Raw genomic sequence first — 22,937 nt, forward strand, 5'->3', positions numbered from 1 at the left:
TTTATTGCAGCTTGGGAGACAGAGATTATTTTATTTGGTTAGAAGTTAATGGTACATTGAGACATAATGCAAATATAATGTTTCGAAAAGTGAACTGAACCGAATGCATTTCACTCCAAGAAACAGGAAGCCGAGAAGTGCATCCACAAAACTACACGTGGCTTATCAGCAAAAAGTCCATGCTGACTGCGATACATCAGTATGAGCGGGACAGAAAAGCCTCAGCGAAAGGTCACCTCGCTACGCTCATTGTGTATCAAAACCTCAGCAAGTATTTCCTGTTGAATGCACACCACTAGCTGCTGGTCATGGCATTAACACGAATGTATATATAATGTTTTGAGGGTAAACAGAAACCAAAGAAACTGCCGTAAACTCAATATAGTCACCACGTATGCAACGTGCCAGAGGACACAATGGGCCACCCTTTCGAAAAGAGACTACGCGTGGTGATATTTATGTACATGCTTGTGGTACAAGCAGTCAGGGGAGGCTTTATATAGAGCCAGTGGGCTGCGGGTGGAGCAATGGGTGGTAAAAGGTGGTTAGATGGTTACCGTCTCATCAAAAGCACCTGAACAATTAGGGCAATTTAGCGAGACTTAACAAATAGAATATGTGCCGCTTCTTAACGTCGCCTCATCTCTAGTTGAGGGTTGAAGAAAGAAGAAGTTTGAGCTTGATGGGTTTGGTCTGCATAAAAAAAAGAAAGAAAAAAAATGCATTGTCATGCCTTGTGCCTTCACAGCATCTGCAAAGGTGAGCCTGATCTTTCAATACATATCTCGTCAATCGGCTGTCAGACCAGGGGGTGTTAAAGGGTGCGAGAGATGAGAACAAACGTAATCCTCCCACCTGAATGTTACTTAGTTGCAGTTTATTAACAAAGAGCTCCTACACAGTGTTGCGATACACATCTGAGAGAAGTTCAACAAATGCATCTCTAAATATAAAGAACCTACAGGATGTTGAAATGACACCTACAGACGAACATAAGTGACATTTGATTTGATTTCCTTTGTCAAGTGGATTGAAATCAGTCATCAGAAACAACTCTGAAGCCGAAACAGGAACACAAGTGAGTCAACGGCAGGAGATGTGAGATAAGGGCGTTTGTGTGGCGTTCACTAAGCCAACAAGGAACAAAGAAACCTTCTTCAACTGCAAATAAACAGCCGAATTGGGGCCAAAAACTTGGCGAGGCGCTGAAATGATCTTCTCTGAACACATTTACACTTTGGAGAACAGTTGCTTGCGCCTCCTCAGTCCGGTGACATTTAACGATGGGGAGTGTGGCCAAAGACGACCTCTGGCTTCTGCCTCTTGACCTTTACTTTTCTGGTGAGAGAGAGAAAGGCTTCTGTTGTCTGAACTAACGTATGAATATTCACACACACGTCGGCTCAACGTCTCGCCACGGTCGAAAAAAAAAAAGAAGAAAACTGCGAGGGGGCGGACGACGAAGGGAGAAGTGGGTAAGATGTCAGTGGGCGGCTTCGGAAGTTCCGGTGGAATCCTCATCGGGGACAAAAGGGTGGCTGTGGACGAGAAAGTCCTGTGACATCACCGCGCCACGCAGCCATTTGCCACCGGATAGTCCTCGATGCCGGAAGGTTCCACGGGGGGGGTAATTAGGCCTGCGTGTGAGCGCGTGTGAGCCAAAGAAGCCGCTCCACGAGGAGTACATCCATAACAGGGACGATGGACCGAGCGATACCGGTGTCGGAAATCTGTCTTTGTCACCGTCGGGTGTGAACTTTGTCAAACATGCTGCAGTTTCTTTTTGTCAATTCCCCCCCCCCCCATATGTCCTCCTTCCATCCACGCGGCCTTTTCTACCCGTGGCGAGAGAGCGTGCTGTGGGGCTGTAGGGGAGCAGAGAGGCCCCTCTGTCTGCTGCTTTATTCTCTGTCTCCTTAGAAACAGTGAGGCTGTGTTCAGCTCAAGGGCACAGCGGAAATGGAATGTGCACATGTGTGTGTGTGTGTGTTTGTCTTCTACGGCTGCAGTATGTCCACTTTACTATTGTCAACCACAATTCTGCACGTTTCAGTGGGGTCGTCGGTGTGCTGCGACGTGGAGAAAATACTCCTTTAATCTCCCTCTGATCTCCATCATCACCCACCCTTTTTTATTTTTTGTCATTGTTTCTTTTGACTTTCCTTGCCTGATATTCCTCTTTTGATTTTTTTTCTCCCGCCTTTTTCATAGCTCACGTTGTGTGTGTGTGTGTGTGGGAGTTTTGCTGCTTCAGCACTCTAAAGGGTGGCAGCAAGTCAGAACGTTCTTCTCACACACACACACACACACACACACACACACACACACACACACACACACACACACACACAGGTTTGTGAAATTCAGATTAGATATGAAAAACGTCACCGCGTGGTGACAATGAACGGAGATAAATGTGTCCTTCCCCCCCTTACAAAGTCTCCAAAGTTTAATGTGCCGTCTAATAACTCAATAACTGCACTAGGGCCCGATTAGCCATGTGTGTGTGTGTGTGTGTGTGTGTGTGCTGACTAAGATGTACTGTGGTTCACTGGTCAGATCAGGATGCTGCAGGATCTCAGTGTGTGTCAAAGGACTCGTTGGGGACGCCGCACACCGCCTCTTCTCTCCCCCTCCGTCACCTCCCCGTCACCGAACTGCTCTCTCAGAACACTTTGTTTCTTTTACTGCATTACCATGGAGTCGTCATCATTATCATCATCATCGCCTTCCTCGTGTCGAGACGGGGCCCGGCGGCTTCCACTGCCGCCGCAGCCCCCGCTGCCGAGGAGCGTCAGAGCCGGACGAGGAGCCTTGGCAGGAGGAGGTCCCATGGAGGAGTAGGAGGAGGAGGATGAAGAGGGCAGCGGAGCCACAGTGGCCCTGGCCTTGCTGTTCATTCCCAGTTGGCGGCCGTGGTGTTGTGGCTGAGTAGAGACGACACACAGCTGTTATAGTTCAAGTTCTGGATTAATAAGACAGACAAGCAGAATGACAGGAGTAGGAGAACGGAATGGCAGGAAGTACAAAACAGTCTGGAACGACTTAAGTCCTACTGCAGGGAGACAAAAGCAGCGGGCGTTCAGCCCGGGGCAAACTATTTGCATGTCAGCAGCCTTATCACCCCGATGAGTCACCAGCCCAACGGATGCACACGCTGCTCGCAGTCGGCCTCGCGTGACCGGCATGAGGAAGAGTTCTAATGTCGGGAGCTTTCAAAGTGAGACGCAATGTGTAGAAATCGACACCGAGGTGGTGGAATTGAAATACATTATGTATTTTTTTTTTAAGAACATTTTAGAAGATGAGCAAGTACTGGCATGTTTTTATCCGAATGTCACTATGATACATGTAACAAAAGAAACAATCACAACATGATCTGTTTCTGCCAAAGACACACAGTAGTTGTTTGACCCGAAAGGATCATCTAATCTCTCCCTGTATTATAGCCATGAGGTGTACAAGTGGAGTACAACGATGTGCATTCGATCCAATACTGTGCTTAATAATTAAGGTACTTTACTTGCAGAATCCTCTCTGCCATTACAATCCTAAATGAGGTGTTATACCAATTTATTTATTAGACAGTTTTACTCACTGGTTATGTTTCGGAATACATTTTCACCTAAGAGAAAAAATAATTTAGATTAACCTGACGTTTTCATCTTATGACCTCTCATATAAATGTTGGTTAGACACTTCCAAGTTTAAACATCTCAGGCTTTTATGTTTCAACTGCTTAAATGATCCAATATTTTACCCAAAAAGGGAAAGATCTGAGAGAAGTCCAAAAGATGATGATAAAATATAGATATTTCTTTCCTGTCCCATTAATAATCACAACTGTTCACAACTGGACCCGAGTAATAGGTTGGAAACGTTTGGTAAAAACTAGTATCCTGCTGTATACTGTACAGCAGTACAGTATGTGCATCTGGATTGATAGCATCAATGTAGTAAAAGATAAAAGGGGGGTTCTTTCTCCAGAAGTACTCAGGGTCACAATCCTCGGGCACGTTTTCTGTGATCAGCACCGGGAGCCTCACACTGCCATAAAGCCGAGGGGCCTACCTGCCGCGGCGGCCTGCTGGCTGTGGTTTTAGGGCCCTCTAGTGGTGGACGCTGGTCTCTGCGGGCGCCCGCTGGCTGCAGCCTGGAATCAACCATCATCGACATCCCGTCAGCACGGACCTCTACATTGCAAAGCATTCCACTGTTGTACCAACAGCACCAGGGCGGCACATTATCGCTCTGACCTGTACGGGTATCGTGGCTGTGAGAGCAGGCCTCTGCTCCTCAGGTGCCGGTACAAGTTGCTGCTCAGAGCGAGAGGGTTGAACACACACTCCTCATCCAGCTGAGTGAGACAGCCCTGACGGAGGGAAGAACAGACGGAAGACGGTCATTTCAATGTGTGCACGCTGTTTACACCTCAGCAACGGGCAAATACAGCTCTCGAACTCTGCTTGAACTCTCAAAATGACAAGGAGCTGCGCACAAGCCTACGCATCCTGTCCATTGTGTACATGATACACAACAACAGCCGGACGAGTAATTCTAAGTCCAATATGATTCTGAAATTATTCACAAATGATCTTGAAATCACTTCTCAAAATGTCTCTCAAAAGAGCAAATATTGAATCAGCAAAGAAAAAAACCTTTGTGATTTGTTATCACAAGCACCAGGAGGTGGAGCCAAAGGAAAAGGCTCAGCGCAGCGGCTCAACACACGTCAGCTGGGGGTCGCAAGGGAGGATCAGCGGCTCTCCCGCCACCTGCTCGAGCTATCGAGTCGTGGCTGTTGTATTTTGTTTGTGATGCCCAAAGGATCCCCGCTCCACCTGTATGGCGTGCAGGGCATCGGGTGCAGCTTCCTGAGTGGAGACGGGTAGAGAGCAGGGCAGCAGCAGCTCCCTGGAGGCCACAGGCTTCAGAAGGAGGGAGAGGGAGGGGGATGGCTGCAGGACGTAGTGGGAGTACACACCTGTACACAGGCACACTGGGCATGTTAGTGCATTCAAGAGGACTGATAAATCACATTACTCTCTCTATCTCACACACACACACACACACACACATGGACCTGGGCCTCCAGCTGTAGATCTCTGTGCAGGTTCCACCTGAAGCAACAGGAACAGGTCCCGGCTCTGAAGGAGGAGGAAACCAATGCAACATCAAATACTAGAGTAATGATTAATCCCAGTAACGAAGAACCTGCTTGATACACTCTGAATTGTCAAGTAAGTGAATGTGACCCTGAGAGTGTGGCAGAGAGCGTGGAACAAGTTGTGGTTTGTTTCCATCTCATCCCAGTCCAGCTGCCAGCAGGCGGTGGGGCGGAGCACCAGCGGCAGGCCGTACAACACGCTCTCACACACTCCGTCTGCTCGCAGAGTCCTAAAACACACACACACACACACACACACACACGCACACACACACGACCTTGGTCAGCATGCAGCTCGAAAATAAAGGACAGACACCTTTTCTCCACAGAAACTTTTTCCCATCATCAAAAACACACTTAGTAGACTGGTTCATCGGGTGTGTCCACTGCAAGTGTCACATATTGTCGCCAGTCTTCTCTAAACTTCCGGATGAGTTATTGTAGCAGAACACTGTGTTTTTAAACATGCAACAAACCATCAAGAGGGCAGAGACAGAGGATGACATCATCCCCGACAAGGATGAATTTGTTGGCAGAGTGACCTGCCTCCAGCTTCATTTACATCCCGCTGTGACTCATCATTATGTAAAGCGCACACACACACACACACACACACACACACACACACACACACACACACACACACACACACACACACACACACACACACACACACACACACACACACAAGGCACAATAACCTTCGGGCCGACCGGTATGCAAAACACATACACAAATAAACTAATTTATTTTGACTCAATACACTTGGTTCTACTGGCTACGTAGCTTTTAGATTTTCCCATACTGGCTTAATGCATTTCTGCCTACTTGTAAGATATGTTAAATTATGATCAATATCTCTTCATAAGAGATGACTAAACTTGAGCTTGTGGTCATCGCTGCAGCCTAAGTTTCATTGAGGTCCCTTTTCTTCTCCAATGGTTGGGTGGGCTACTTAGCGAGGATCTTGTTCTAGTCTGTTTTGTATTGTCATCATGTTGCAATCACACGGACGTTTGTGTGCATGTATTGTTATAATGTGTTGATTGTTAAAAAAAAAGGAACTGGAAATAACAATCCAAATAGTCACTGAAATGAACTAAAGTCGGAGCCATTTAAAACTGCTGCAATCGTAGCAAGCTTGTAAGGAAATATAATGAAAAATAATAGTACCGTATGCTTATATGCCCTGTCCTTCCCTTGTTTACAATAGTGAACACGTCCCATGAGTGTCGACTGTATGAAACATTCCTCGCTGACAAATTAACAAAAATGCTTTTAGGATTGGAGACAGTTTTGGGCCCAGCTGTAGTGGTTTGAAGTTTTTTTTCCAGAATGGGAGCAGAACAAAGCCGACTCTGATGTGATGGGAGAATTTCATCTCAGAAATATTCCACGAGGCCGCGCTGTCAGAATGGAGCCATTCATAGACAGGCAGGGTCTTACTGGACATGACACACACGGGGCTGACGGAGCATGTACACACACACACACACACACACACACACACACACACACACACACACACACACACACACACACACACACACACACACACACACACACACACACACACACACACACACACACACACACACACACACACACTTCATCTCTCCCTCACTACAACAACGTAAGAGACAGGGATGCACGTATGTGACTGGACGAATGTTGAAGGTCGACATCATATCGCAACATTGAATAAACATGTTGATCTTGTCTCAGAAACAACTGCATGACTACTCAACGATTATGCCAAATGATCATGATGAAATCATGTTGGGCTCAAACATGTGCCAAAGGTTCCACAAAAGCGTCTTCTTTAAGGGAAATGCCCTCTAACTGGTTAACCCCCCCATCTTACTTGATTGCTTTCAGTCTCTGTTGGCCCTGATTGGCTGATCCTTTCTCAAGAGGCAGGAAGTCCCGGACGCTCTCGGTGTTCACCCCCAGGTTGGGGCTCAGGGGGATGAGGGCGGGGCTTATCAGTCGCTCCTGCATGTCACACTTCACACACACTTACACAGGGGGGAGACAGATGTCACGGTGAGTATGCAGGGACGCCAGCTTTTGCCGCGCCTGTCTGTGTGGCGGCGGGTGCACCTGGAACGGGGTCGTCTTGGGGGCCGGGCAGCAGGAGGTGGACGTGCTCTCTGTCCCCCCCCTGCTCTTGAAGCCACGCCTTCAAGACCATCTCCATGGTAAACACGCTGTTCTCCACCTGCTGCAGGTCCACCTCCGTTCCCAACATCAGAGAGTCTGAAGGCGGACAAACGGAGGCCTACGTGAGGGTTGAAGGTGAACTCTGCTGACCGAACTGATTTAATGCATTTTTTTAAATTAATTTTTAATTTCCCCCCATATAGCAGTAACTAATATACACTCCGTTTTCATGTATGGCCACTAGACGGAGGCAATGTCCAATAAATTGAATTCTGCCTTCGGGATGCAAACTGACGATGCAGATAAAACAGCCGGTTAAATTCTGTTTTGAAGATTTCAAAGTAAATCGCCATCTCTCTTCTCTAATGCTAATCTTAGTTTGCTTCATCCCACAACTTCTCTCTCTTCGTCCTGACTTCCACTTACCATTAAAAAAAAAGTGCGCACCCTCCTCCCCTGCTCTCCCTCTGTTGTCACCCCCCCCAATGTCCATATATTATCGCAAACTAGACACAAGCCCTTACAGAGCGGCCTTCTTCTATCTGGTGTTGAATAGTTAATGACCCATCAGGAGAGAAGGAATGGGACTAAAGGGAGAAGAGAGGATCGGGAGGCACTCAGAGAGCGAGGGGGGATACAGATGGAGGAGAGGCCGACGGAAGGGGACTCTATTTACGTATTTAAACTTTAAAAAAGAAAATGAGAAACTTTAAATGGCTGGAGTCAAATAAGCCTTTGCCTCTTTCATCTACAGTACGGAAGGTATTTTCAGTTCTGGGCCAAAGTTTACAGAAGCGAAAATAAGTACTTCTAAGGGGGAAAGAATTGTGTTTGCTGATGGACGTTTGTAGTCAGACCCCCGCTGAGCAAAAGCGAGACGGAAGGGAGAAGATAAGAGGGTAACATTCGCTTGTGGCACCGCTGTCTGAAAGGCAGCGTAAAGTCAAGATACTTTGCTTCCAATCGTGACACATGCCACTTAGCTCTCTCTCACACCGATGTGGATTATGAAACTTGAATAACCTAAAACCTGCGTCCTCCTGCACATCAGCGCTGCTGCCTCACTGAGCGATGACTGGCTAAGAACCGGATCAATACACATGAACCCAGGACAGTTAGACGGAGAGAGACGTAGAAGTAAAAGCCATGAGCTAAGAGACATAACGAGGTTAATCAAAGGAGGCCAGAAGGACGGAAGCTAAGAGACAGTCAGTGTTCTTGTCTTTGAGGAAATCGGCATGCAGAGATGGAGGAGAGAGGGTTCAATCAATGGCCATTCCCTGTTAGAACGTCTGTATGGGGAATGGGGAGGGACACTCGAGGGGAGGACACATGGGAGTTGGTTTAGAGAAAAGGGGAAGAAAGTATAAATTACACAAGAGAAAGAGCAGGAGGAGGAAGGAGGAAGGACAAGATGAGATAGGAGGAGATGGATGGCTACGGCAGGAGTAATAACGCCGCAAATGCTTGTAATTAGACAGGGTTGTGTGTATCTGTGTGTTTGTGTGAGACAGAATAGATATGCGCGTCTCAAGGCAACATAAATAACTGCGCGCGTGTGTGTGTGTGTGTGTGTGTCATACTTGCTTCCTCAGAGCAGCACATTAGCCAACGATCAGGTCAGGTGAGAGGGATGTGATGAAGGGATGCGATGCCGTCTGAGTGCCCCCGACAGGCTTATCTGACTCCAACAGGAATGTGTTGACTCCTCCACCCCCCCCCCCCCATCCGTTATTGAACTTTCAGCTGAGTTCATTACGTGTTATTACACTAGGTGCGCATGATTAACGAAACAAAAACAATTACGTGTTTATCAGTAGTCCCTTACAATAGCCCCCCCGCTGCCTCGTCTCTCGCCCTCCCCGGTGTGATAGGACGTTAAGACACCTCTAAACGATGCACTTCGATGCTACCTGCCTGGTCCGCATTGATCAGACAGATTTCACAGTTGGTGTCTGTGAGACCGTCGTTTAACACATTTCATTTCCTCTGAATTCACAATAAAAAGCCCCCGGTTATTTTTTGCTGTGTACTTGTAAGTGGACTACAATTTGAGGAGGCCAAACATATTTGTGACTCACCTCCACCCACATGCTCAGATAAAACCGTAGCAGCTTGATTTGAACAACATTGAATGACTTTGCTGTCATTTTCCCACAGCCTTTTTTTGGGGTCCTTGAATGAATGATTGATTAGGTTGTCAGCGAAGCGATTGGTTATTTTATCACTACTGGCAGCGGCGTGAGGCTGCCACTTTTAATTTGAAAACCGCCTGCGGTTTAATATTGTAAATATTTGATCAGTAACAATATTTCTACATTCTGAATGCTGTTAAATCTAAATCTACCCTACTGGTTTCCGGCCCTGCATGTGTCTTAAACCTTGTGCTGTTTCCTGCTCACCCCCCTCAGCCTCCCCCCGGCCCGTCGCCCAGCAACGCTTCCTTTTAACCTCTGTGTATTGGAAAGAGTGCATCGCCCTCGTGAACAACAACGTACCATTAGCCCGTCTGGGGCAAATTAGGGATGCTAGTGAGCTAATGCGGTAAGAGGAGGCAGACCCCGTTTTCACTGGTCCACTTAGATATGGATCGGCTTCCTCCGGTGCAGATAATGGACGTGATGTGCGAGGTCTAATGGGGGATCTTCATGGGAGCTTCAAACCATCACATTGTCCAAGAAAGTAATGGAGAAATACTTTGAAGTTTAATGCAGTACTTTATAACTGATGCGTCCTGTCTGTGGAGTTTCCCTTTGACATATACACAATTCACCAACAGAGCCACACACACGCACACACACACACACACACAGTAATGATGAATAGCTCGTTGATGTTTTTTGAGGCTGTGACAAATAGGATCATCGATCATCTGGTCGGAAACACTCAACACACCAGCGGCTGTGTGACCTAATTGCCTCGCAGTCGCTTCTGATAAAGTCATGGGGTCGTGGGGGACGATTACAGCAGATGGACACATGAAACGGACGACGAGAGAGAAGGTAAAAAGAGGGACATACTTTGATGGTGAAGGCTTTTGCAGTTTAGTGTTTTGATGTTGAATAAAGAGATTTAATACATATTTGGATACAAGATCAGTCATTGAACATCAAGGAAGTTCCTAAATATCCCTGCCTTTAATTTGTGCTTCTAATAAGATATTAGGCTAGCGCAAACCTGGACCTGTTGCAGCCATATTAACGTAAAAAAGAAATAGAATCCTGCCACAGAGGAGCTCGATCGGCAGAGAAAGAGAAGTGATGGCAGGAGATCAACTGCCTGGTTTCAAGCAGAATCGGGAAATAGGAGAGATGGAGGGGAGAGGATGGCAGCCTGGACGACTTCTTTGAAGCACTCGAAAAAGCAAGAGGATGAGAGGAGCTCTGCAGACAGTATTCATGGAGGCCCGGGAGAGAGAGGAACCAGGGAACATGATTGACAGATATCTCATATTTTCGGTGGTATAGTTTTGAATCACAGTTTGGACAAATGAAACATGAACCATAGTTTAAAAAAAGGACACCTTCCAGGAATCAAAAAAAGCTGATGAAATAGCAAGAGGACAAGGAGGACCAGGAGGACCAGAAGACCAGGAGGACGGTGACGGAGCAGACCTACATGAAAGGGGGATGGAGGAGACCGCAGCTGGGTGGAGTGATTGGAGAGGGGACAGAAATGAACAAACCTCTCAAAAACGACCTTGTTTTCCTCAATAGGTTTGGAGGCCCAGATGAGAGAGACTCACGCCCTATCGGTGTCTACTCAGGGACAAAGAGAGAGGACAGGTTCGTCCTTTTACCGTCCGTGTTCCGAGAGAAGGTGGAGAGAATGGTGGAAAAGAGGAAACGAGATGGGAAATTAAGAAACTCACAAAGGAGAGTTTTTCACTACAGAGGAAATTATGACATCTATTTGGCAAATCAGACTTAACGACACAAACGATGAAGTAATCTCATGTGAAAGAAGCAGAAATTGCCGATGATAAGACAGTGGAGTAAAAGCACAAAGAGTCATATCATTTCTAGCGAGGGAATCTGTGAACGGCAATATTGCTCGGTTCATTGATCTCCTACTGAAATATAGTAGCAGCTGTTTCTCTGGCACCGTCATCCTCTTTTCCATTTAATAAACAAGTGTTACAACGCTAAACTCTGCGCAGCAGGTGGGCGTTCTGGGAACGCTGTGCCTGCTCAACGTCCATCTGCATGTGAGCATTGTCTCCGTGAGCGCGCTAGCATGCAGATGTCAGCAGGTCTTTGTCCTGTTCCAGCTGTAAGGCGGAGCAGTGCAGCACTTGGGAATGAATGCAATATTTGGCACTGACGGATTTGAAATGTTGTGTTGCTTTCAACGCTTTCCTCCTCTCTTATTTAAAGGGTAAATGTGAAGAAGTTTGGACTCTCAATCACTACAGTAATTCATATCACATAGCTTTCATATGTGTTAGCTCGACCATTATTTATTCATCCATGTGGTATTTAGAGTATTAGAGTAGACTTTATACACACATCTGATATAAGATATTAATCTTCTCAAGAGCGTTTAAAATCATCTCTTCCAAGGCGTCCCCTACGTTATTTAACAGACTTCTATTTGTTAATGTGGAGACAGGTGAGGAGGGACGGAATGCCGGGACGAGATGCCGGTTGTCACAGAGACTGGAGATGAGTGACAGCACTCCCTGGGTGAGGAGACCTTCCTCCGCTCACTCTGTTGCTCTTTCTTCAGCCAACCATCTGCTGCTCTGACAGGAAGAGCGAGAGAGTGGAAAAAGGAAGCAGCTCTGAGAAATGTGTGCGAAAACTGCACGCGCGGGAGGAGCTCAGAGGCCCCGCCCTCTAACGCATCCGCCCGGCAATATCAACTTTTGAGTCATGAACGATGAGATGTTCGTGTCCTTTATGACAAATTGGACTGAAAATGGTTGAACCGATGAAAAAAAAATGATCAAGATGGATTGACAGAAAACATTTCCGCAGCAGTGACATGCAGAATATTGTGCGTGACGCCGAGCAGGCAGCCGTCCCTCAGCGTGCGACTAATAGGTTCCCCAACCTGGTGTGAAGAGTGATGCCCGTCTCCATCTGTACGACCGCCTGCCGCACAGAGGTGTGAACAGCCTGACCTTGGCACCGTGTATGTGTGTGGCAAGATGAAAGACACTGCCATAATTGATTGAATCCACATCAATGAATAAATTGATAAAACACTGAGAGAACAATACAAACTTTGCCATCCTGAAATTGGGTGTAGGGCAGCAGTAGCTGTGGTTGGGGTGGGTGGGGTTTCCTTTCGCAACATCTCTCTGCACTTCTACCCACCGCACGCCCAAACCGAACTAGCTGACTGTGGTGGAAAACAAAGAGAGGGAGAGAGAGAGAGAGAGAGAGAGAGAGAGAGAGCGACGCCGTGGTGGAGGGACTGCAGATGTGTTGTGATCGCGTCCCTGCGAAGGAAACGTCCTGAGTGACAAACTCAAGCAGGAATTCATCCGACGAATTAAACTAATTATAATCTTTAGATTTTCACTGACAGCGTAGTATCAACACAATCCGATCAGGATTAAAATGTCCACAGTGGAAAAATAGCAACAATAAGCCACTCAGATAAATAGAGCGAAACCTTGGTCATATCTTTCAGTCAAATATACGGGCAGACAGACTGACACAAAGTAGATATGTGATAGGCAAAATACTATTTTGAGCCCACAACTGTGACTCTATTAATCTTGTTTTTTGAAGGCTGATTAGATGATGGCTTTGGTCTCGTTTGGGATCAGGTTGCAGGGACACTGTCCTTATGTCACCATCTCCAAGAGCATCTTTGAAAAAGCTCCAGTTTTGTTGCTCCACAGGTCGCCCAAGACCTGTGGAGCAACAAAGGGAAAACTGAGCTGAAAAGTTTCCTCTTGAGGCCGCCGAAGTTTCCCATCACCGCTGTGATGTAATACCTGAAACGAGGCTCGCTGTGAGCCCCCAGCAGGAAGACTTGTCCAACCCATTCTTGGCTCCCGGGCCGCTGGATTATAATCCCCCCCCCAAATAAAACAGAGTCATCATTCTGGTGACTCAAAAAGGACCGGCGGCGTGTATCCTGATCTAAGTGCGACTGTGTGGGGTGTGGAAATGGCTTAGGTGTTCCGCAGGAGGCAAATGAGGAGAAGGCGAGCGCTCCCAGACAAAGGGAGCATTGCGTCTTGGCGGGGGCAGCGACCGAAGATAAAAAAGAAAAAGGAACAGCGCTGCAGGCAGGCAGTGGGAACAGTTAACATGATTACACAAACGCAGAACACCCCCGACTGTGGCAATATGTTGAAGTGGGGATGCGATAGAGCCACAAGCCGGCTCCCCTCTGTGTATTGTTTTCTTACAGCTGTCACATTAAGACGCTGATCCCCAACATACTTCTATTTCATGCATAAAGCGAATGTGTCACAGTTTTAAACACTACTGTCACAGTTGCGGAGTGGTACGGAGGAAGCGTTTCATTCAGTGGGGTTTAGTCATAATGTAGGTCCATTTATAAAAAAAGCAAAGTGGTGTAGGTAGAGGAGTAACACCAATACGTCATATATCTGTGGCAATACCAGAGATACAACGAGCAAAAGCAATAAAAGCAGACAGGAAATGGGATACTTCACAGAAAAATCTGCTGGGCGCGCGGGAGGAGAGGGAGTCGGACACAAAATGTAGGCCGAGAACTGCTCCCAAAAAGACACGTAGGAAAAGAGGAAAAAAGGAGCTGGAGAGAGAAGTAAAAAAAAAAAAAGGCCAGTCGTCTCTCTGTTACGCTTCGATGGAGCAAGACAGATCCTGTGAAGCGCAGAAGGGTTCAAAGAAACCCCCCCAACCACCCACCCACCAGAGTGAGGGAGAGGGGGCAAAGAGGGACGCTCAGAAGCCACTCGCTCATTTGTACTAAAGCGCACAGAGAGAGGACACGAGAGGTAAAACAAACACATGCACGCCCAATTACAGGAGCACGCGTCCTCTCTCTCTCTCTCTCTGACGCACACTCGCTCTGTTCTTTTGACCACCGCCGCCGTCCGTCCCTTGTGAAAGGTCCTTATCGCTGTCAGCACAAACTGGACGGGCACACGGCAAAGGAACGGACAGATGTGGATGCGGTGGGCCGTTTGGGACGAGAGAGGCAGAGGATTAGAGGAGATATAATGGGCCTATAATCCTTTTCTATTGAGAGACCCGTCCGGGAATCAGTGATGGGGCGTCAGTTTAGGAAGAGCTATTCATCCAAGACACCAGTCTGCTTTAAACTGCTTTTGACTTTAACTCCAAAAAGACGAGATTAGTGCCTTGTTTTCTTTACCAGTGTTTTTAAAAGACAAATGTTTCATTTATTGGCCGAGGAAAATAATAATATGTGAACAATAATATATGGGTGTGTGGTTCAGTATTTGCATGTTATTGGTGTCCGCACATTCCCACTTGGATTGTAGCGGCGCTCTGAACCTCCTGGAGGAGAAAATAGTGTTTACCTCAAAGCTCAGAGCTAAAGCAGAGGAGCAATAAAGGAGGTTTATTGATGTGAGACAGACGGGAGGACGGACGGGGACGGATCCTCCACAGGCGATACAAATGAGAAAGAAAAATAGCTCAAGTGTTTTGAATGGAATAAAGGCTGTCACTCCAAACACGGATGTTGGGGATTAAACAGACGTGGACTATTGCCAATTTGGGAAGCGTTTTCCGAATAGCTATTTGAACGCAATAAAAGCTTTGACGAAACAGAGAAGTGTGAAAAAGACTTAAACCGTTTGCATGAATATTTGTCAAAATGTGATGACGAGGATGCCGATTTTGGCTGAAAGGGATTTACGGGGAGTTTTTGGAAGCATGAGTCACATGGATTTTCATAATGCCGCACATCACTATAAGGAGAGAGACAAAGGGCTCCAATCGCACAAATAGACCTGCACGCTTATTTATGTACATATTTGAATAACAGTAAACACACTGCCTCGCAATCGCAGTTTCATGCGGCAAAGTATTAACTTTGATGTGATAGGGGTTCCCTTAAGTTTATAACTTTGGGGGGGATTGGAGGGGTTGGGGGGGGGGTCTGTCTGTCTGCTGGTGCTCTCTGTTTGCGGTGTCGGGGTGGAACCGCCATTCGTAGACTTTTACTGATTTTTTACTGACACCATTAATAGACTCCGTCCTCAACAAGGCTGCATTCATTCAGAGCACCGCTGACTCTGTGCAGCTCTGACATACTGTAGAGACAGTATTGTGTGACCATATGAGAATGTCTTAAAGCAGAGGTCTTCAACAGGGGGTCCGCGGAGGTACTGCAGGGGGAGTCGCAAAAACATTTTTTTTTCAACCAATTTTCCCCCCACAAATTTCAATGTCTTCAAAATCAGAATTGTAGTTATTGTCTTTAAATACACATTCACATGAATCCCTCATATTGTAGCGAACGGATAAATGGATGGAGAAGACGTTATCTTTCAGTCCGCAACGCACACATTCAGCGTCCCACAGGAGAAGTTCTCTCAAGCTGGACACCGGTTCACTCACAGCGCCTCAGATTGTGTTCATGCTCACGTCTAAAGAGTGCGAAGCTCAAAAATAAAAGATGGCGGACCAAACTCCGTAGAATAGGGGGTCCCTGCTCCATCTCGCCATCAGTTTGGGGGTCCTTGGCCTGAAAAACGTTGAAGACCCCGGTCATAAAGGAAAGGAATGTGTAACAGCAGCACATATATATATATATATATATATAGTCTAGTAGTGCATTTTCTTCGTATTGGAGATGTTTTCCACCTCTCGACTGTCTTCAGACAAAGTTTGACTGACGGGGGAAATAAATAAATAAATCCCAAATGTAACAGCTATGTGGACACTACAGCTGCTTTTCACTGTATTTAGTTTGCTCACTGGCTGCTGCCTATACTTTGTCTGTTCAGCTTTTTTCACCTTCAAACAGGTTTTTTCTGGCAATGGCACTTTCTTTTTTAGTTAACTAGATCCCTTCCACCTTCCTTCCTTCCTTCCTTATGTTAAACATGGCTGACAGGTGTTATACTTAATATTGCATAGAAGAAAAACAAAATATTCTGAATACCTTTAAAGGACATTTTTCACGGGGAATGGAGGTCGGTTGTAGAGCGCATGCTGTGCACGTCTGAGGTCCTGCGTTCAACCTTCGTATTTCCTTTAACTTAAACTAAAAAATATAATGATCGGCTCAATGCACTTTGACCAAGCTGTCTAGAAGCAACTTCTTCAGTCTGTACTCTAATTGAAAGCAATTGCGCCCCTGTGAAAGTCCAGGTTGATACAGAAAACTGTAAACTTTGTATGATGTCGACTTGAGCTTAAAGGGGAACGTTTTTTTAATTTTATTATTAAAAGACATGACAACTCTGAGACTTGTTGCCTATTTAAAAAATCTCTCATATGAATATTGTATCAAAAATAATTCCCAAAACATGTGTTTCCTTTTAGAAGTCATGATTCGGTCTTGGCAGTAAATATACGCTTTGCGTGGTGTGTTTGCGTGCTCGGCGCACTCGTGTGACGCCAAATGGGGAGCGATGTCTCGAGGGATGTTTCAGAAAATGACACAAACTTGTACTGCTGTGTCCGGACCCCACCCCCAAACGCTAGCATTTATAGACCTTGTGTTTTGTCTCGTCAAAAATTCCGCTGCTCCACTGTGAGGAGTAAGAGCCAAACCACAGGAGCCCCAATCTACCCCGTCCAAGACCGCCGCCCCCACCCTTGGTGCTCGGCCTCCGATTGCAGAACAGTTCGGGGAGTCAGGGACACTTACGGGTTTCAAGAAAAACAGGATGCTTCTCAAGGCGTTGGCCCTCTCAGTCTCACTCACACACACACACACACACACACACACACACACACACACACACACACACACACACACACACACACACACACACACACACAAATTAAGAGAGTACAGACGTGTGTGTGTGTAAGGTCATTGACACAAAGACTGTTCTTGCCCTTCACCTTAACCATCACCAACAGCATGCTACAGGCGCGCAGCAGCATAAACACACACACACACACACACACACACACACACACACACACACACACACACACACACAAACAAACACACGCACACAAACAAGGTCTGAGCACAACAGATGTCCCCCTTTTTAAAAGTGTGACATTCGCATAACTTTTCTTATGGTTGGAGCCCCATTGGTACTAAATGAAAAATAGTTGTTCCACCCACTTCCTCAGATATACTGCACTCCACGGACTGAAAGACACACACACACACACACACACACACACACACACACACACACACACACACACACGTTCAAAGCTAAAGTAAATAGTGTGGTGTTAAGTGAGACGTATTTGCTCTCTCTCACAGAGCATTCCCTCCCAGCATCCGACACACACGGAGACTATTAAGATTCCGCAACGCGCCCCACGTTCCACAGTGTTTCTAGAAAAAGCACCGCTTCGTACGCTTTTGCATTTGATTTGACGTGAGCCATAGTAGTCACACATCTCTTTTTGAGGCTGAAAATTGAAAGCGCTTCACAAACCGAGAGAATAAACTGCACAATTTGTGCAGTTCCACCACAATAAATGAAAGAAATGGAAAACCGTCCCATCTGAGTGGCTCCACATCTACCGTTGAGGGTTACACCCAAGCTGCAGGTATCTGAACTACTCTCTGTCACAGAAAACGTCCTGTGTCACCAGGGCGTCATCTAGCGGCGCCCGAAACACTTTTAAACTCAATTGGCGAGCAGAATTCACACAGGCTAGATGGCTCAACTTATTTTCTTGGGTCTCAGCCCTCTACGGTTTCCAGCCGGATGACCTCTGAGGTCAACGAAGCGCCGATGACCCCGTTTCCTACGAGCATCATCCAGAACGCTCTCTCTCTTCACATTTCTATTGTTTTTTATTATTAAGTACACTGGGGAGGGACCGGACTAAGCATCACTAGTATGGATTGATGAATATAATAAATGCAAAGGGATTCATAGAGGAGCTGCTACCTTGTGATTTTATTCTAAATACTTCAGACCGTACGAGACCCCGAGAGCAGTTAAGCAAAATGTATTTTCCTCTGTATGAATAAGGAAAGAAAAATGAGATATATTCTGCATTTAACACCAAAAACTGCCCTGCACACCCTTGTGCATCCATTTAGTTTGCGTGACAATAATAAACAAGACTTATTAAGGGGAGCAGCAGCTGCTTCTCTGGGGACAACAACTGGGACACGTAAACCCCAAACTTTTCCCTGTGGGTTTGGATGTGGAAAAGACGAGCTAATGAGAACAAACGTTGCATAACTGCCATAACTGTGTCAGGTGAGTAAAAAACATCACAGCATCATTAGCACCACGTCTCCCGCTTCGAAAAATACGCGCTCGCAGTCCCTTTGGCGGCCTTCCTCCCCACTGAAAGTAACAGTTTATCACCGCGGAATGAATATTTCAGATGCCGCATGAATACTTTCACAAGAAAGGCTCCACTCGCCACGTTCACCGCGCCCCTCCTCAAGTGCACTCGCTCTCCTTTTGTCTTTCCTTCTTCCTCCCTGTGTGTTTCCCTCATTTCCATCCAGGCCTGAGACCGCACCACTTGAGCCCCCGTGTCATTACTGAGCATCACATATCATGTGTCTGAGGGAGGTGGGTGGGGGGATTTGGAGAGTGAGGGGAAGTGAAGGAAAGCGAAAGCAGACCCCCCGCCCCCCCCCCACCTTGGGTGGCGTGCGACCCGCTCTGTGTAGCTACCCTCGATCTCGCCGGGCGGAGCCCCGGGCGGCTGGTCGTCTCGGCCCCAGTCGGCCGCGTTGCAGATCTGCACCACCAGCAGCCGCCTCAGTGACGTCAGGTCGGCGTCCTTGAGCCCCGCCTCCAGCCGGCGAACCACACTCCGTCCTGGCTGGCTGGTCACCACGGTGACCTGTGGATACAGCAGGCCTCAGGCTCAACAGTAACAACCCGAAACACAAATGGTACATTTACTCGGGACGTATCTCGGTACTTCTTCATACGCGGTTGGGCGAACAAGCAAACCCAAAACCAAGGCAGCCATTTTTTTTACTAATGCTCTACATAAAAGATGTTTCATTAGGATGGGACTGAGATGACTAAATTAAACACGTCATGTCAGAACCGCTGCTCTAGTCCCAGTAACGCAAACTCCCCCCCGTAACCCAAGGGAGGCAGACCACACGTTACAGTGACGCATCTCTAAAGTACAGCTTTAACCTTTGTGTTTCCTGTAAGCGGGCCCTCGTTATCTCACACGCCACAGCGTCATGAATGAACTCTCTGTATAATGGGTTTTGCTTATCCAATGTTTTATTTGATAATGAAGATTTCCGCAGTGAATTTTTGCAAAAGGCATCATTGTCAAATAAGTCCTCACTGCGTCTGATGTTGGAAAGAGACTAAACGATTATTATTACATACCTAATGGGACAGATAAACTAATGTTTAATGGGGAGCGTCCTACTGAATCACATTAACAGCGGCAGTGAATGATGATTATAATGCAACGGAGACGGGCTCTGCTTCCTGCTTTAGACTCTGCTGCTGAAGACACACACACACACATGAGTGCTAGAGACGTATGTATGAATGAAAACATGCATTGTATAAGTGGATCAGCAACACAAATGGATGGCCGAGTCTCTGCTTAGTGTCTCTCTGTCCCCTAATGGTGCTATTCGTATCTGCTGCTGTCAGAGACAGTGGGTCTTATTGTAATCGTCTGTCCAGAGCGCCCTAATAAAGCCGTTTGGATTTGAGAAATCCTCGTCTACAAGCCTGCGGCCTCGTGTCCAGAGGACGTGCTTTTCAGATTTAACAAGAGCGATAGATTGTTCAGTTGGTTCGGCGTGTGTCCAACGTTCGGATTGAACGAACAAAATGCTTTCCATAATGTCAGCTAATAGCCATATCCCTTTTAAACTCATTTGCTCTTACATGCTGTATTTGTGCCTATTCGGAGCTTGGATCCTCGTACGGAACACGAGCCAAAAGGCTGGCTTTGAGTTACATAAAATACCCAGGAATAGATCCCAGCAAACGGGCAGCATCCAAGCGACAGCGCTGACCTTTTTCGATGTCGCAAATTCCATTCATGATAACGTGAAGTACGAGCAGAGTGGAAACAAACTACACAGGACAGAAGAAAATAGATTGTCACATACTGCACAGAAGTGGATTTGTGATTTAAATGCTCCTCAGATGGGACAGCTGAGCCGGAGCGGGTGGCTCTGGAAACCACTGAACACAACTAGGTAGACTAGTGGAGCCCACTTTCTGCATTAGAAATGTACTTGAGCTGTTTTTCCGTGGGCCGCCTGATATAAGTGCACTGCCAACAGAGAATTTTGTCAAGCTTCTAAAAATGTTTGGAAAAAAGGAATGGAATTCAATATGCTTTTGTAGGTGCTAATTACACTGAGTTGGACCGAGAGAGACCTCCTTTAACAGATATGAGTGGAGCCTTTTCCTCTACATTAGCATGAAGCACACTGAATATTAAAAGCGGTTTATTCACTCTGAGCTGGTCTGCAGCAGAGACGCGCTTCTACGTAATGGATCTGAACCGATGGAAAACAACAAATATTTAATGGACACAAGTTCCAACAGTAACTTAAAGTAAACGTAGCTCAGCTTCGTCAACCCACTTATTAAACCAAGATGACGACTTTGTCATTCCTGTGTTCATGAATAAAAAAATATGCTGACCTCCACAGAGATATTGCTGCCGGCTCGGCTGCCGGAGCCGGCGTGTCTGATGAACTGATTAAACTGCTGCAGACTGTCCAGCACCGCCTGGCGCAGCAGCTCGCCTCCTCTGGCCGCTCCTTTGACACAACCTTCACTCGGGAGAGTCCTCAGCTCCTCGACGCAGGAGCGCAGCCTGGCCAGGTTACCACGGACCTGCTGAAGGAGGAGAGAAGGGGCGACGCGCAGGGGTCAAACGGGGCGACAGAAAGCAACGGAGGGAGGATGGCTCGAGGTCTTCTTCAGTCTTCATCCGTCTCACCGCAAATGGCAGCAGACACTCCTGCTGCCTGCTGATGGCGTACAGGCTGAGCAGCGGTATCCTGCAGGGTCCATCCAGGCTACAGGCCAGGGACACAAAGTTATCCAGAGCGTCACAGAGCGCAGGACGGGTCTCTGACCACCGGGGCGGCAGCGCCTCCACTATCAGGACCCTGGCCGGTTGCCGCGGAAACGAGGAGGACCAGTACACCAAGCTCCCAGAGTTTGAGGAGCCCGCTGGCCTCTTTCTGTTGTCCATAGTCATCTAAAAGCAACAAAATGCAAAATACTGTAAATAAATAACGATGATATATTCTACATTTAAGGTCGCCGTTTACAGTTCGGGCTGGAATTGACACCGAGTAAAAATCCAGCATTTAATCATATACATGCTCAAATATCTAAACCCTGAAAACAAACCCAGTTTTTCAGTCATTATCGAAATTACATATAACATTGACACATTATTAAAGCCCAGAAGCCTTTAGTTATTATCTTGAGCAGTGAGCACCACAGAACAGAACAGGAATAAATAGGCCATGATGCACGTGGACAATTGTGTATGTATCTAGGTTATCAATGGTTCTTTTTTCACATAACTCAAAGGTTTTTTTTCCCGTGAAAAACGTGATCACTAAAGAGGGTTTTATATAATAAGGACTGAAAGGCAGCAGATAATTATAGGCCAAAATGTTGCCGTGGAACGATGCCATGAGGCGTAAGAAGAGCCGACGACATGTTTACGTCATGCTTCCTGGAGAGACCTCAGCTGGATGATTAAGTGTGATGGGTCTGACACTGTGGTGATGATGATCCACTTCTAATGAATCCTGGGGAAAATGTGTCATTACGACAGCAGAAAAAAGCACAAAATTGATAGAATGTATTCAGAGCACTAAAAAACAATCTCAATTCCATTGACATGTCTTTGATAAATCCTAAAGCTAATGTATAATATCAGATTCCTAAGTATCATCAGATGAAAGTGGCTCGTCTGTGTGGCTGTTAAAAGACAAAAGCCTGCCATGCATCAGAGGACACGTCCAGTGAGACGCAGCAGGGAAAATCCCTGATGACTCCATCACGCCATCCAAAGCCTTGCCATTATGGTCTGTCTGTGAATCTCTTCCTGTGCCCGCTATCATGCATCATCATCATCATCATTGCTGCAGGAAAACCCCTCATTTAGCAGCATCAATAACCCCCTACCCCGATACACATCACTACAATTAGTCATTTCATTCCCACACCTCAGTGGGCGAGAACGCACAGTGGCCTTTGAGTCATTTCAACCAAGGTGCAGTGACTATAACTGATACAAACTTATATAGAAAAAATCACTTGCCCGTCTCACTTCATTTGATCATTCTGTCACCGTGTCTAAAGAAAGAAGACACCAACGGCACCACGCCAGGTTTAAACTTTAGATAACGTGTCCCATGGGGCAGCGGGGCACCGCCCGAAGGCTCCGGCTGCTCCTATCAAAGCAAAGATAACCATTGACAGAACCAATCCTTTCCGATCAAAAAGCAGAGCCCTGAGCGCTCTTCATCACTCTGGCCCTTGAATCCG

General features: G+C 46.7%; 1 protein-coding gene across 1 annotated transcript; it reads right to left on the bottom strand.

The window, feature by feature from the left end:
* On the bottom strand, window positions 1–21,630 carry m1ap (meiosis 1 associated protein). Its single transcript, XM_040182766.2, has 11 exons — window positions 21,367–21,630; window positions 21,066–21,263; window positions 19,095–19,266; window positions 7,271–7,426; window positions 7,032–7,185; window positions 5,256–5,397; window positions 5,084–5,147; window positions 4,842–4,984; window positions 4,257–4,372; window positions 4,072–4,153; window positions 1–2,927 (listed from the first exon to the last, which is right to left on the bottom strand). Exons 1-11 carry the CDS (start codon window positions 21,628–21,630, stop codon window positions 2,685–2,687), a joined length of 1,734 nt encoding a protein of 577 aa, XP_040038700.2. The 3' UTR covers window positions 1–2,684.
* Between the last annotated feature and the right edge of the window lie 1,307 nt (window positions 21,631–22,937).

This window comes from Gasterosteus aculeatus, chromosome 7, assembly GCF_964276395.1.
Source record: "Gasterosteus aculeatus chromosome 7, fGasAcu3.hap1.1, whole genome shotgun sequence".
Lineage (NCBI taxonomy): Eukaryota > Metazoa > Chordata > Actinopteri > Perciformes > Gasterosteidae > Gasterosteus > Gasterosteus aculeatus.